This window comes from Hemicordylus capensis, chromosome 16 (assembly GCF_027244095.1).
Source record: "Hemicordylus capensis ecotype Gifberg chromosome 16, rHemCap1.1.pri, whole genome shotgun sequence".
NCBI classification, from domain to species: Eukaryota; Metazoa; Chordata; class Lepidosauria; order Squamata; family Cordylidae; genus Hemicordylus; species Hemicordylus capensis.
In genome coordinates, this window is record NC_069672.1 from 11,494,508 (window position 1) to 11,511,045 (window position 16,538).

General features: G+C 47.4%; 1 protein-coding gene across 1 annotated transcript in view; it reads right to left on the reverse strand.

Moving 5' to 3' along the window:
- LOC128338550 (Golgi integral membrane protein 4-like) overlaps positions 1-16,538 on the reverse strand; it is a 32,945-nt gene that overhangs the window by 9,809 nt on the left and 6,598 nt on the right. Inside the window, exons 3-9 of the mRNA XM_053281168.1 lie at positions 14,020-14,094; positions 10,032-10,081; positions 8,239-8,292; positions 5,783-5,933; positions 4,902-4,984; positions 3,212-3,367; positions 371-673 (exon numbers count right to left, since the gene is read on the reverse strand). Coding sequence (XP_053137143.1) covers positions 371-673; positions 3,212-3,367; positions 4,902-4,984; positions 5,783-5,933; positions 8,239-8,292; positions 10,032-10,081; positions 14,020-14,094 — 872 coding nt within the window. The remainder of the gene's footprint in view (positions 1-370; positions 674-3,211; positions 3,368-4,901; positions 4,985-5,782; positions 5,934-8,238; positions 8,293-10,031; positions 10,082-14,019; positions 14,095-16,538) is intronic.

Below are 16,538 nucleotides of genomic sequence, written 5' to 3' on the forward strand. Positions count from 1 at the left end.
ACCTCTGACTGCTGTAGGAGCAACTTCTCCCATGGAGCTGTCCATGGTGCTGAAACTCCCCTTGCCTGCCCGACCATGCTGTCCATGGTGCTGAAACTCCCCTTGCCTGCCCGACCATGCTGTCCATGGTGCTGAAACTCCCCTTGCCTTTGTGACCTTGAGGGCTGTCCATGGTGCTGAAACTCCCCTTGCCTTTGTGACCTTGAGGGCTCTCCATCGTGCTGAAATGTCCCCTGCCTGTCCGACCTTGCTGTCCATGGTGCTGAAATTCCCCTTGCCTTCCTGACCTTGAGGGCTCTTGTCCACAGGACAGGAAACGTGATAGGCCTCAGCTGGTAAAGGAGATTTGGCTCAATGCTTGAATTCTTACCGGGTTGCCGTTCTGCACGCTGTTCACTGTCCTTGTGAAGCGGACGACGTGACTGTCTCTTTGCCCTGCCTGCGGCCAGGCGGCAGGTGGCAAGTGGAGCTCGAGTGGCGGGGCCAGCTGGCCGAAAGGCACTTCTCTTTGCGATCTGGGGTCATCGTTGCTGTGTGGAACTTGACCTGCCTGCACGTTTTCTCCTCCTTGGTGTTTGATGGCGGGGGCCTGAGCGACGAGGAAACTCCCACCAGCAGCTGCGCCCTTTTCCAGGGGGCTCAGTGGCAGTTTTCCTTCATTACCTGTGGATGCCTAGAAGGAAGAAGGAGAAAGTTCTTTGAGGGCAAGGGTGTCTCTAGAGCAAAGGGGTGGCAAAGAACATTATTCAGGGAGTGAGAATTTTGCTATACATTACATGCTTCTAAAGGTAAAGTTGTGCCGTCGAGTCGGTGTCGACTCCTGGCGCCCACAGAGCCCTGTGGTTGTCTTTGGTAGAACACAGGAGGGGTTGACCATTGCCTCCTCCCGTGCAGTGTGAGATGATGCCTTTCAGCATCTTTCCTATATTGCTGCTGCCCGATAGAGGTGTTTCCCATAGTCTGGGAAACATAGCAACGGAGATTCGAACTGGCAACCTCTGGCTTGCTAGTCTAGTCGCTTCCCCACTGCATGTAACATAATTAACCCTGCTAGTTTATTGACCTTGTTAAGGGAGCTTGCTTGACATTTTCAAACTTAGAAAATAAGCTAGATTTTTCTTAGAAAACGCTACTCTTCGGATTAGGTCAAACTTCCCAGTCTGCTTTCCAGACGAGTTTTTACTTCCTGTCATAGGAACATAGGAAGCTGCCATATACTGAGTCAGACCATTGGTCTATCTAGCTCAGTATTGTCTTCACAGACCGGCAGCGGCTTCTCCAAGGTTGCAGGCAGGAATCTCTCTCAGCCCTATCTTGGAGATGCTGCCAGGGAGGGAACTTGGGACCTTCTGCTCTTCCCAGAGCAGCTCCATCCCCTGAAGGGAATATCTTACAGTGCTCACACTTCTAGTCTCCCATTCATATGCAACCAGGGCAGACCCTACTTAGCTAAGGGGACAAGTTGCTACCACAAGACCAGCTCTCCTCTCCAAGGCCATGTGGCAGGAAAGACCTTGTGGGGAGAGAGGTGAGTACTGGACCAGTTGAAATCTGCAAGGGAGATGACCTTGCACCCCTCCCTGCAGACATGGTCTCAGCCAGCCCACTTCCTGGCCAGGAAGGAAGTGAATGTGTTGGACCGGCTCCTGGGAGGCTGGAGGAGTCTCCTACCTACTTGGCTGTAGTGCCTTCTGGTGCTTACTCTTGGGTTGAAGAAGGAGTGAATTAGGCTTCTTTAAACAACTTTTAAAATGATAAATTAAGGTGATAGGATTATAATTCACTAAGACTGTATCATCTGACAGTTTGCTGTAAAGTTTCATTCTGGTGGATGGGGAGTGAAAGTGGGGACCAGGAAATATGGGACTGCCCACTACTGTTTCCTACCTCTTGGAATTATACCTGTTTGAGAGGCCATGAGAAGCAAAGGAAACCACTGGGTGATGGTGGCATCTCACACCAGAGTCACTGTCCTTGCTTTCGGCTATACTCTTTAACCGGATGCCTTTGGACCGTTTTATCATCCCCATTATAGATATTTTTATCTGGCTTTTCCATCACAGAAATGCCCCCGGCAGCTCACGCCAAAGACAAAAATACCGTTTCCTAACAGCGAAGGAACAAAAAAACGTGCCAAACAGAATGGCAGCTTATCAACAACAGATGATTAAAAACGCGAGTCATCAACAAATCAGAAACGTTGATTTTGTTTCTGTTTTAAGAGTGGGTCGCATCGGTTTTATTTAGCCTGCTGGCAATTGCGAGGATGAAGTTATTTCACTGGAGTCGTAGCCTTCTATGTCTGGGGGGCTAGAACTCAAGGAATAAGAATCACAATAGCGGCAGGAGGTATTTATTGAACGACAAAAAGTGAGATTTGGTTGGCAGGGTCAAGAGACCAGGTCTTCTCGCTCATGGTCCCCCCGGCTCTGGAACATCCTTTGCCATGCTTCCTGCTCAGGTTGTTTAAAAAAATAAAATAAAATAAAGATCTTAAAGCTCAACTGTTTAAAGAAGCTTATTTTTTTTACTGCACGTTATATCTGATGAGTTTTAAACTTTTTTTTTTAAAAAAAATCCAGTTTTAATTAGGTCTGTTTTAGTCGATTTTTAGTTTTATACTGTTTAGTACAGGGCTGCACAACTTCAGCCCTCCAGCAGATGTTGGACTACAACTCCCATGACCCCCGGCTTTTGTCACTGGGGATGATGGGAGTTGTAGTCCAAAACCAGGTGGACGGCCAAAGTTGTGCTGCCCTGGTTTAGTGTTTTACCTGTTGTACTGGTTTGTTTTTAACTTTGTCCTGAATTTATGGTTTTGCTACTGTGGCAAGGCGCCCGGAGCAGAATTTATTTATGTATTTATTTGACTTTTAAATTTCTACCCTGCTCTGCCTCCAAAGAGCCCAAAGCAGGCTACATGGTTATGCTTATCCTCACAACAACCCTGTGAGGTAGGTTAGGCTGAGAGAGGAGCGACTGGCCCAGAGTTTCCCAGTGGGTGTTGTGGCCGAACAGGGATTTGAACTTGGGTCTCCCAGGTTCTAGTCCAAGACTCTAACCACCACACCACACTGAATCTCACCGGAAGGGCGGGATATAAATATTTCATATAAATAAATACAGTATGTAAAATACTGTCCTCGTCTTGCACTCTGAATACTTCACAACACTACCTCTCACAAATCAAAAGCGAAACAGGAAGTCGTACCTTCTGAACAGGAAGTGGCAACAAGCCACGCCCTGCTCCCGGAGGAGGCTCTTTCGGAGGCTGCTGCTGCTGAACCCCTTTGGCCGTTCCCGCGTCCTTGAAGCTGGGCATCTTTTGCAGGGTCTCCTTGAGCTGTCTGAACTCTTCCATTTGGACCTGGGTGTCGGGCAAGAAGAAGGGACAGGCAGGATGAAGGACATCTTCCTATAACCTCTGCTCACAGCCTAAAAAACTCTGGCCTCTTTTGTCCAAGGAGGCCGAATGAGGTGGTAGAGGCCTGCAGGGGCAAAGAGGGGCTGTACCACTCCGGACTGCTGATGGGCTGTGTGCGCCACTTTTGAATGCTCCTTCATGTAAAAAAACAACAACAATCACCACCAATCCACAAAACAGCCTCCATGCAATGTGAAAAAGTAGCACACGAGAGAAAGCAGTTCTTCCTCATAATTTCCCCAAACCTTATTTTCCCTACACTATTTTGCTGTTTTTCCTGCAATCATTTCAATAAAGACGGGTTTTTATTGAAAAGAGTCAAAACTCCCCCACCCCCCAATGCACCCCGTGACCTGTTATTTCTATTCAAAACACATCAAACAATAAGAAACCACCCCCAGGGCATTCTCAGGAACCATCTGGCATAAGGAGTTAAGATCAGACTCTGATTGTATTCTTCCTGGGCTGGTTGCCTTCATTCTCTGCATATCCCCTTAAAGAAATAAAATAAAAAATTACTTCATGCTGCTTGAACTCTAGCTGCCCGGTCCTGGAGGAAAAAATAAAAGGCCGAGGCACTGCAGACCCAGTGATATAATAAGAACTGAAATCTTGCTCGTTAATATGATTACGACTATAATGCCGTTTGCTTGCCTAGTGTGTGCAAAAAAATATGAGAGGGACCCTGTTCCTCCTCCTCTCTTGCAGTCCCTATATTTGAAAAGGAAGCGAACTGGAGTGAGGAAGAAGTGTGCCATGGAGTGGAGGGGGGGTGAGGGGAGGGGGAACAGGAGGTGATGGGAGAGGGGAGAGGGGAGGAGAGGAGAAGAGAGGAGAGGAGTGATGGTCTCCTCTTCTACTCTCTCCTCCCCCTGCTCTCTTTTTTAAAAGACAGGCAGTATGGAGGAAAGGAAAAGAGAAGTAGTGAGCATGAATTGTGGTAGTGAGCATGAATGGTCCCCTTTGCTAAGCAGGGTCTGCCTGGTTGCATTTGAATGGGAGACAACCTGCGAGCACTGTAAGATAGTCCTGGGGCTGCTCTGGGAAGAGCCCCTGCCTGCTTGCATGCAGAAGGTTCCCAGTTCCTTCTCTGGCAGCATCTCCAAGATCGGGCCGGGAGAGATTCTTGCCTGCGACCTTGGAGAAGCCGCTGCCAGCCTGGGTAGACAATACTGAGCTAGATGGCTCAGTGGTTAGACTCCGTATATGGCAGCTGCCTATGTTCCTATGACAGATCTAAAGCAAGGAGATACTCTACTCTTCCCTCCTTTTTTCCTCACTCTCTTTACGTATTTTTGTTTTTAATACAGGAAGCATAGAGGAGTGGAGAGACACGCTTGCATTTGACTCCATCCTCTACACAACTCCTGTTGGTGGACCTCTCCGAGTTCTTGTGCAGAACGCCTGACAACAAGCAAGTCGTCCCTGCAAGCCCCGTCTGCCCAGCCCACGGCAGAAGGCCATTCCCAGAACCCACCTGAGCACTGAGAAGTTGCGAGTGGACATCCTGGTGGGCCTTCCGAAGGAGTTTGCTCTCTTCCCTTAGCTTGTAAACTGTATCTGCAAAAACCGAAATGGTCAATGGCACTTCTGTTCCAAAGTTAACCCAAGGGTGATTCCGAGGGTAACAGAATCTCAATGACGGTAGCCATAAGCAAATGTTCAAGCTGACCTTATATACACCTACTGGCAAGAGAACATTCCCTACTATCAGGCCATATTTTAACAAACCCCTTAAATATTTTAGATAGTTTCTGAAAAGTGCCAAATATGCCGGTAATGGAATCAGACCGCCTTGAGGAAGTGTTCTTCAAGCTGAGAAAATTCCACTCTTTTGGTTCAGTATGTTAGTACCGTGTTTTCCCGAAAATAAGACAGTGTCTTATATTAATTTTAGCCCCCCCAAATGCACTAGGGCAATTAGCGGTACATCAGAAATTACTGCTAGGTCTTACTTTCAGGGTAGGTCTTACTTTCGGGGAAACAGGGTAACAGAATCAGACGGCCTTGCGAGAGTATTCTTCAAGCTGAGAACGTTCCCCTCTTTTGCGTTCAAGCCCTCCTTCTCCCCAGGCCTCGCTCCTGAGTTCCATTAGCTCTGCCCACCTGGCTGTCTGTTAACTGCCCTCTGAATCAATGAACATTCCGCTTCATTGAGTCACACTGGAACAGTTTTCATTCCCCCCCACCCTTAGGTTTCTTCTTCTTCTTCAGAAATTTTATGAAACTGCTGAATGTGCAGGTTACCTTGAGTATGTGGGTGCTCTGGTTATGCGTCCATAAGGATCACGACGTGTCCAGCTCTTTTGGAAACCGAGAAATAAAACAAAATACTATGGGTCCCAGCCACAGACTCACCCTGCAAACCGACAACCTCGCCATCCTTCTCTCGCTGCAGCTGCGAGTATTTCTGGTTGTGGGTTTCTATCGTCTTGCGGTGTTCCAGTTTTAGTCCGTTGTGCTGGAGCTGCAGGTCAAGAAGTTGTTTCTTGACATCTTCGTGCTGATTCTGAGCAGAGGAGGACAAAATAATATATGGTGTGATAAGACATGGATGATAGATAAGACACAAGTGCCCAGCCTCACAAGTGCCCAGCATGGAGAATATCTCCAAATTGCCTTCAAGGGGCAATTTTGTGGTTCAGCATCCAGAGATCCCCATCGCCTGCCCTGGTTGGGTGGCTGGCTCTGGTGATGGATGGGGGTGGGTGGGCAATCCCTGTCACTTGACTGGTTGGCTGACTCCAATGGTGCACGCACAAGGTCGGCACCCCTCCCTGCTGGGCGCCCTAGGCAGCCACCTATTTCAACTAGCAGGTGGACCGGCCCGAATTCATCCCCTGTAGACGGATTCATCCCCTGCGTTGGTACCATTGGCAAAAACAAGTCTGGTCTAGTGGTAGAAATTATGAGTTGTTCCCTTTGCTAAGCAAGGTCCACCCTGGTTTGCATTTGAATGGGAGATTACATGTGTGAGGACTGTAACGTATTCGCCTTAGGGGATGGGGCCGCTCTGGGAAGAGGAGAAGTTCCCAAGTTCCCTCCCTGGCAGCATCTCCAAGACAGGCCTGAAAGAGACTCCTGCCTGCAACCTCGGAGAAGCCGCTGCCAGCCTGTGTAGACAATACTGAGCTAGACGGACCAATGGTCTGACTCGGGAGAAGGCAGCTTCCAATGTTTCCGTGTTCCTATGAGCGGGCCTGGCTCGCGGACGATAGTGGGCCGTGTTCCCAAGGTGGTGCCCACAGAGAGATGAAGTCTAAAACCTCCACGCTCCAAACCCGGTGAAACTGTAAAAAGCAAACAGGAAAGCTAATTTCTGGCCATTTGGAAGAGCTTTGGGAAGCTGGAGTGGTTTGGGCATAGAAGAAAAGGCCGATAATTTCCTCTCCTTTTCTTCCTCCCTCGGCATGGTTTCAGACTCAGAGACTTCGCTATTATGCACAAGGGCCAGGAGTTCACCTGCGTCCCCATCCGTCTGCATAGTCAATTGGCAATGCCCATGGTATGTGCGGCAAGATCATTGTGGGTTACTATGGGAACCCCAAAGAACATGAACTCCGGGTCAGAGTGCTACGCAAAAGGACGTCTCTGGGTATTCAGGCACTCAGCCTGGGGAAAGGTGCAGCAGGATATGGCTTTATCTCAGATCCTCTTCAATATGTACACTCCGGGACCCGTGGTTCTGAAGCAGCCGTGGGCGGACGTCAGTTTGATTATAATTCCGGCAGCTGTCCACGGCGTTTTAAATGGACAAAGCCAAGAATGGGGACTCTGGATCTCTTAGGAACAGCGAGAGAATTAACCTGCATTTGAATGAATCATAGCTGCTTGAGAACGTAAGCCCGGTTGGATCAGATGAGGCCTCACCATTCTTGGCAAGGAAAGAATTATGCTGATTTTAAATAATAATGATGATGATGATGATTAGATGATGATGAAGATGGAGAACTGTTTTGGTTTTGTTCAGCATTTTTACAGATGTCCTCCCTTTGTTTTTGTGTTTTTGTGTTTTCCTCCTCCTCCTCCTCCAATGACCTTCTCCACCCTCATGGCTGCCACCATGACCTCCACCTCCTCCTTCTCCTCCTTCTCCACCATGACCACCACCACCATGACCTCCTCCTCCTCCTCCAAGGACCTCCTCCACCCTCATTACTGCCACCATGAACACCTCTTCCTTTCTCCCCTACCTCTTCCTCCTCTTCTTCCACCATGACCACCACCATGAACCTCATCCTCCTCCAATGACCTTCTCCACCCTCATGGCTGCCACCATGACCACCACCTCCTCTTTCTCCTCCTCCTCTACCATGACCACCACCACCATGACCTCCTCCTCCTCCACCAACACAGCCATGACCTCCTCCACCCTCATGACTGCCACCATGACCACCTCTTCCTTTCTCTTCTTCCACTACCACCTCCTCCTCGCTGCCACTGCCTCCTCCCTTCTTTCCTTCTGGCCTGATAATGAGAAGGGGAGGAAGCAGAAGAGGAAACGACCAAAAAAAGCATGAGCAGATGGGAGACATTCTGCAGAGGGAGGACACACACATACAAAACTATTTTTGTATATATACAAAATATTGTATTTGTATATATACAAAAGTGGGAACTATTTCCTCCACCACTTGCAAAAAATAAAAATAAAAAATGGACTGAGTGTGGCATTTGGTGGCCTGCCTCAGACCCAAGGAAGTGTTGGGCGCATGCAACTGGAAAAGGGTCTGTCTTAAAAAGGAAGGGGGATCTGGGATGGTTTAGATTTCAAATGAATGAATGAATGAATATAAAAAGAAGAAGCCATTTACCTTCAGGATCTTATGCTGTGAGCTCAGGGCACCATATCGGTTCATGGAGTCTTGCTGTAATGAAAAGAGCGTGACAAAAAATCGAAACGATGCCGCGCAGCGTCGGAACCCGGAGAATCAGAGAATGCTCGACTCGGAAGGGGCCTTAAGAGGTCTTCAACCCGCTGCTCAGAGCATAAATCTGGTATCTCACCCCTGCCAGAAGGGCATCCGGCCTCTGTGTGAAGACCTCTATATGAAAACCGACCACGGCGGGTCTCTGGACACATGCTCAGTCCAGACAAGAATCTTTAATGCCAAAACAGACCTCATATTCCTTTCGCCACCACCCCTCCCCACCAAATCCACACCGGGTTTTTCGTCTGTGACGAAACAGGGGTTACTCTGTGCTTTCCTGGGATCTACCCGCAGTCGAGAGATTGCTCTGATCCCAATCTAGCAGCACGCCGCTCCTTCGAGGTAGGCTGCCACCAGCTGAAGACCGATTAAAGCCACTGCCCAAGCTTAGGCACATGTTCAGCAGCCTAGAACTGTCCAGCTTGGGACTTACAGGCACTGCACAGCCGGAGTCTACACAACCCAGCTCTAGACAACAATATATTTATTCAGGAAACAAGTCAACAGTAGAGAACGACCTTATGAGGCACTGGGGAAGGGTTTTGCAAGCAACCCTCCAGAACCTGTTAAATCAGACTGAAGCCACTTCTCTGTATATGGACTTTGTTATATAACAAGGGTTGCACACAGAATAAGGAATTGGGGGAAAGAGAAGGTTCTGGAGGGTTACTTGGAAGTCTCTTTCCCACGTTCCTCGTAAGGTCATTCGCGACTGTTGAGTTGTGTCCGGAATGATATATTGTTGTCTAGAGCTGGGTTGTGTGGACTCCGGCTATACAGTGTTTGTATGCCCCAAGCCGGACTGTTCCAGCTTGTTGAAGCTAAGCCTGGTTGTTTCTGTAGCCTTCAGCTAGAAGGAAATAGATTTAAAGCACCTTTTTGTTATGGCTCAGGATTTGGAGTCAGATTGTGCTGATCTGCTGCAGATCACCGGATTATCTATCTATCTATCTATCTATCTATCTATCTATCTATCTATCTATCTATCTATCTATCTGTCTATGATGATGAATATTTATATAGCGTTTTCCAACAAAGGTTCCCAAAGCAGTTTATGTAGATATAAATAAATAAATAACACCACCCCCCCCGCTAACTTGGCAAAGAGGCACCTTTTAACGTGGTGATTCTCTTTATTTAGCAGGGGAAAGTAACTGGCCCTATCCGCCCCCAGCACAGTACCTCCAATGACTGTTGCTGGTGAGCCCTTTGGGGACAGGGAGCCATCTTATTTATTTAATATTTCTGTGTGTAAACCGCATTTTTGGAAGGGCGGTATAGAAATCGAATTATTATTAATAATAACAATAACAATAACAACAAAATTGATAATAAAATTCAGCCATCCCAGGTCCTTGGGAAGGACTCGATGTCTGGATAAAACAAACCAGTCAATAACACCTGCCTGACTTGCAAACATTAATAATAATAAAATGAAATGGTTCCCTGTCCCCAAAGGGCTCACAATCTAAAAACCAAATATAAGATAGACACCAGCAACAGCCACTGGAAGGATGCTGTGTTGGGGACAGAGATGGCCAGTTGCTCTCTCCTTGCTCAGTAAAGAAATTCGCCACTTTTTAGAGGTGCCTCTTTTGCCCATTTAGCAGGGGACAAACTTCCAGTAGATCTTTATCAAACTGCCCCTGATCAAAAGGTAGTTCTGTACTACCTACCTTCTCTTTGTTTAGGGCCTCCTGGGCTTCTAGTTTGTACACTAAAAAGTCTGGAATCGGAAGAGAAATGTGGCAATTAGCCAGATGGAATGTGAGAGAATCTGGTTTATATTTTCAGGCGGAAACTGGCCAGAAGTCTATGAACCTAACAGAATGGAATGCATCCATGGTTTCTTAATATTTTATAATGTGTCTCTGTGTGAAAGCAAATGAAATCCAACTTTTAAAAATACTTAATGGTTTCTTTGGCTGTCCTGACAAAAGGAAATCAAAGAGGACCACAGCGGAGAAATACTCCTTGGTTTTCAATAAGGATAAATAAGGCAGAAGCAATAGTGTTGATGCAAGAGACTGGGGTGCCTGACACATCAGCACATGCAACATTTCAGAAATCATAGCAGCAGCAACCCTGCAAGGCAGATATCAGTGTTATTATGAAGTGTAATTAACTTATGGGGGTCCCCAGGTGCTGTTGGACTACATATCCCAGTGTCCATTCCACCATCGTGGCTGGAGGTGATGGGAGTTGTCTGACGATTTCTGGAGTGTGTGTCTAAGTTTGAGAACCCCAGCTTATAGGATTTGCTGCTACAAGATGTGATTGTGTGGCCACTATCTTAGATGGCTTCAGAAGAAGGTTGGACAAATTTGTGGAGTAAAGGTCTGTCAGTGTCTAGTAGCCATGATGGGGAGGTAGAGGCATAAGAACATAGGAACATAGGAAGCTGCCATATACTGAGTCCGACCATTGGTCTATCTAGCTCAGTATTGTCTATACAGACTGGCAGCGGCTTCTCCAAGCTTGCGGGCAGGAATCTCTCTCAGCCCTATCTTGGAGATGCTGCCAGGGAGGGAACTTGGAACCTAGATACTCTTCCCAGAGTGGCTCCATCCTCTGAGGGGAATATCTTACAGGGCTCACACTTCTAGTTTCCCTTTCGTATGCAATCATGGCAGACCCTGCTTAGCTTAAGGAGACAAGTCATGCTTCCTGCCACAAGATCAGCTCTCCTCTCCGGCAGGTATACATTGGAATACCAGTTGCTAAGAGAGCAGTAGCTTCTGTTTGGCCACTGTGAGAAACATGACCTAGCATCATTCTGAGGGGCATATGGGTGTGTGTGTGTGTGTGTGGCATCTTCCAGCCCCAAAGGGCAAGAAACAAAATTATTGAGTTTTGTGCCACCACCCTGAAAACCGTGTCCTCTAAATTGCTCAAAACATCGTCACTGCCTTTCTCAGCCTCCGAGTGGGACCACAAAAGCGGAAGAACTAATCTGGGTCCACTCTACCTGGTCACATAGTTTCCTCAGGCCTGTGTCAGAGCAACTTGTTCACTGTGAGCTCTCCAGGGTGCTGAAACCTTTCCTTACCTTGGCTGGCAGGGATAACCTCGCAGATATTTACGATTTGATTCCACTTCTGGCTTGTGTTGGAGCACGTTGGTCACCGGGAGTTCTCCAAGGTGCTGAAACCTTGCCTTGCGTTGCCTGGGGTAAGCTTGAACCTGGAAGTATTTTCTCACCTGGCTATACTCCCATCTCTAAATGGGATGAGGTCTTAGAGTTACTCCCTGGGCCTCCCATGGAGTTACCCCCTCTGGAATTTGCCCAGATGAATCCATATTCTGGTAACTCTGGGAAGGCCCTTTTCTTTCAAAGACCAACATGAATCCCTCCCTTCCCATCATGGTTTCCTGTGGAATCAAATGTCTGTGAAGGGGGAAATCAATCCTTTGCAACTTCTCATCCAAGTGAAGGGGTGGTTAATCAGTCACACCCATGGCAGAAGACAACGTCTTTATTTATGATGATTAGAAATCACTTATCAACCTCTCGGAAGCCCCTGACAAGCCCAGCAATTGCTGGATTGATCTTTGGAAACCCCACTGCAAAAGAAACCACTAAGATGCATGAGTCAGGTCAGCTGTGTAATAAATGCTTATTTCATTCAAAGCAGAGCACTAATGGAAGTTCAATTATTTGCTAGCTCTGCGGTAGTGAAGAAGCTAGCATGAAAGCCTGGAGATGCAGGAATGGGTCTTCCTCCTCGGAGGAACACAGAAAAGAGATGGATACCCATACACCACATTTACCTGAATAGAAGTTGACTTTGAATTTAAAATGACCCCCCTTAAAGAATAGACGTTAAATACAGGCTATACCTGTATATAGTGAAAAAGAATAGGGCTTTGCACTTAAGATGACTCCCTGATTTCTAACACCAAAGAACTTAGGAAAAATGAGTCTTGGATTTTATTATTATTTTTACATTTTATATCCCACTCTTCCTACAAGGAGCCCAGAGCGGTGTACTACATACTTAGGTTTCTCCTCACAACAACCCTGTGAAGTAGGCTAGGCTGAGAGAGAATGACTGGTACAGAGTCACCTCGCTAGTATCATGGCTGAATGGGGATTTGAACTCGGGTCTCCCCGGTCCTAGTCCAGCACTCTAACCACTACACCACGCTGGATTTGGTGACCTTGCCCACATTTCTGCAGGTAACTTCTTAGGTAGTTTTACAAATCATCCAAAACCTGCACAATATTTATTCAATTTAGCTACCAAGCCGCAGAGAAGAGCCTTCTCCCTTGCACAATATAATGCATTCCCATCAGCTCTAGTAGAGGGCAGGAATAAGAAAATTCCTATTAACAATTGGATTTGTCCTTGTGGCCAAGGCGTAGAAACGGTGACTCATGTTTTGTTAGATTGTTTATTCTATAAGGATATTTGTTCTGAACTGATTGCCCCTCTTTTATTGAATATCCCTGGTAGAACTGAGGATGGGTATGTTTCTTTTCTGTTAGCAGACGGTAGTGAATGTATAACACTGAATGTGGCTAAATTTTGTGCGGCAGCAGTCAAGATGAGATCTAAATTGTTCCAGTAAATGGTGTTAGAATGATTGGTTCATTAATCCCCCCCCTTTTCTGTATTTTGCAAAACGAATTGTATTGTCTTGCTTTTGTTATGGGTCATTGACCATAATAAAGATTTATTCTTGATGAGTCTTGGATTCAGGTAAATATAGTTGGTGTAGCCGTAAAATTAACAGCGAAGTTGGATCTGGAAAAGCTATCTGACCAACTGTTCAAAGGGCCGACTGGTGATTGAGTTGTTTGAGGATCTACTCATAGATCTTGGAGAGATCTGTAGTGGGCCTCCTTGCGAAAGAGTGCTGGCACAACTCGCTCAAAAACTGAAAGCTAAAAGAAGATAACACTCATTCTTTGCCATAGTTGGCCTTCTGCTTCTCTCTCAGCCTCAGCAGGTCTCATCTTAAAAAAAAAAAAAAAAAATCGGTTGCCTTTGGCCAGGTCTGCTGACTTGTTTTAGAGTGCTGGGTTAGAATCTCTGCCCTAGTAATTTAGATGCAGATTTGTTCATGGGTATAAGCACATTGTAGCCACCTAATGGCGCAGAGGGGAAATGACTTGACTAGCAAGCCAGAGGTTGCCGGTTCGAATCCCCGCTGGTATGTTTCCCAGACTATGGCTCCTATATTGGGCCTATATTCCTCCTATATATTCCTCCTATTAGGAAGGTGCTGAAAGGCATCATCTCATACTGCATGGGAGGAGGCAATGGTCAACCCCTCCTGTATTCTACCAAAGACAACCACAGGGCTCTGTGGGCGCCACGAGTCGACACCGACTCGACCACACACACACACACACACACACACACACACACAGAGAAACACATACACATTGCACATTATCTCTGCCCTGTGCTGCAGCCAAGATGAACTCAGTGATCATCGTCTCTGTTCAGGCCATCTGCTTTCTAATTCATCCAGGATGTTAAGATTAATTTTCAACTGAACTATTTTGTTTTGCTACTTTTACAGTCTGAAACCTATTGCTAGCCACCCGGAACAACTGTGGAATGGAGGGGTATAAATCTTTGGATCCACAAAATAGAAATAAACTTCTTTAGCGAACAGCTCTACAAATCCTCCAAGGAGACAGAAAAAGCTCACCTTCTTTTGTCTTCTTGTGTTCCCCTCGCTCCTTCTGCAAGGATCGTTCTAAGCGCGATCTGTGTTCATAAACCACTGAGGGCGGAGACAGAGGGAGAAATAGAAAGACGAGGTCAAACGTATTCACTTATCCAACCTAAACAGGAGGGTTTTTTAAAAAATAGGACGAAATCATCTAAATTCTGCACCAAAGGAAGCTTCTGCCCTCCATAATTTATGGACGCTGAGACACTTTGGATAATTTCTCTCATTTTGTCTCATTTTGTCATTTTATTAGGAACATAGGAAGCTGCCGCCTACTGAGTCTGACCATTGGTCCATCTAGCTCAGTATTGCCTACACAGACTGGCAGCGGCTTCTCCAAGGTTGCAGGCAGGAATCTCTCTCAGCCCTATCTTGGAAAGGCTGCCACGGAGGGAACTTGGGACCTAGATGCTCTTCCCAGAGTGCCCCCACCCCTAAGGGGAATATCTTACAGTGCTCACTCATGTAGTCTCCCATTCAAATGCAAACCAAAGCAGACCCTGCTTAGCAAAGGGAGCAATTCATGCTTGCTGCCACAAGACCAGCGCTCTCCAGATCTTAAGAACAGGCCTTATTTAGCTGGGGGGCGGGGAGAGGAACTCCCCCCCCCCGCTTTCAAAAGGCTCGCGGAAACCTGCATTGGAGACGCATGATCCGTTCCCTTGCCTTTGATCAAGACGGAACGAGAGGCTACACGGATTCTTCTTTGCTAAGTAAAAAGAGCTCCGGGCGTCCGTTTCATCCTTCAGATGTGGAACAATGGCTTTTAGGCAGCTCTCAAAAAGATTGGGTCCCTTTCAGAGCACGGAAAAAAGCCAGGCCTGTGGGTCTGCTTCTCTGATGGGTTCTTATAAGAACAGAAGAACAGCCCGGCTGGATCAGGCCCAAGGAAGCCCATCTAGTCCAGCATCCTGTTTCCCACAGTGGCCCACCAGATGCCGCTGGAAGCCTACAGGCAGGAGTTGAGGGCAGGCCCTCTCTCCTGCTGCTGTGACTCCCCTGCAACTGGTACTCAGAGGCATCCTGCCTTGGAGGCTGGAGGTGGCTTATAGCCCTCTGACTAGTAGCCATTGATGCTCTCCAGGCAATGGGATAAGACACAAAGCTTCGTTTCAGGCTGTCACTGGGTCTGATTCCCTGGTAATCCAATTGACAGCAATGCGGACAGCCAGATTTTCCAGGCACGGGTTCCTGGAATAGAAGTGAGTCCAAGGAGAGTGTTTTCCGGGTGCCCAAGTTGGGAATGAGGCCATCACTCAGGGGAAGAGCATCCTGCTTTGTATGAAGAAGGTCCCAGGTTCAATCCCTGGCAGCATCTCCAGGTAGGGCTGGGAAAGACCCCTGCCTGAAACCTTGGAGAGCTGCTGCCAGTCTGTGCAGACAGGACTGAGCCAGACGGAGCAAGAGTTGGACTCAGTATGCAGCAGCTTCCTAGGTTCCTATATTTACCCCCTTGGTGGGCCTCAGCGTTGACCTGCATTGCATAGATGGCTGTTTCCCGCTGCATACCGTGGCGTCTTGCCAAACCCAGCATGACAGGATATGAGTTGGGAATTTCTCCTAGAGCTTCTACGATCCAGATGCCGAGCTCATGACAGATCTGCCTGCCTGTTCCCCCTCCCTTGCACTCTCTCCATGAGGTTGCAAGTAACATGCGTGAGGCCTCAAGAGAGGCAGGGCAGTAAACCTCCCTCCTGCCTCCTCCTGCCTCCCTTCCATCAACGATGTTTTCAACTCCGCTTGTGAAAAAGTCTGCTCTTCTCTTTCGACTGCCCTCGCTTGCCCTCAATGGCGTGATCACTCCGGCAAATCTGATTGGCCGCATTGCGTGGCACGTTGCAACATCACCGCATACGTTACGCTATTGCTGGCAGGGTGGAAACCATTCACACATGCCTCCCTTCTGTCAGTAATATTTCAGCTCGGCAAGTGAAAATGTTTTGCTTATACATTTCAGTTGCCTTCAGTGGCCCTCAGTGACCACATCATGCAGCAGATAAGCCAAGATTTGCTTATTTGTTCCCGTTTTTTCTCACTGGCCGCATGATGCAACAACTTTTGGTTCGAAGGTTTTGCCGGTTTCAATTGCCTTCATTGTCCCTCGGTGATCAGGCAGCAAACAAGCAAGGGTTCACTTATTTGTTTCAATTGCCCTGACTGGCCAAGACCGGCCACACACAAAGCAATTAAGGAAAGATTTGCTTGTTCCAATTGCCTTCACTGACCCTCCGTGACCACACCTTGCAGCAAAGAAGCAAAATATTTCTTATTTGTTTCCACTGCCCTCACTGACCCTCAGTGACCACACCTTGCAGCAAAGAAGCAAACTATTCCTTATTGGTTTCCACTGCCCTCACTGACCGTCAGTGACCACACCTTGCAGCAAAGAAGCAAAAGTTCGCTTATTTTTTCAGTTACCCTCACTCACCCTCTGTGGCTGCACCATGCAGAAAACCTGACTGGCTGTGTTCTGTCATGACATTGTTGCATACATG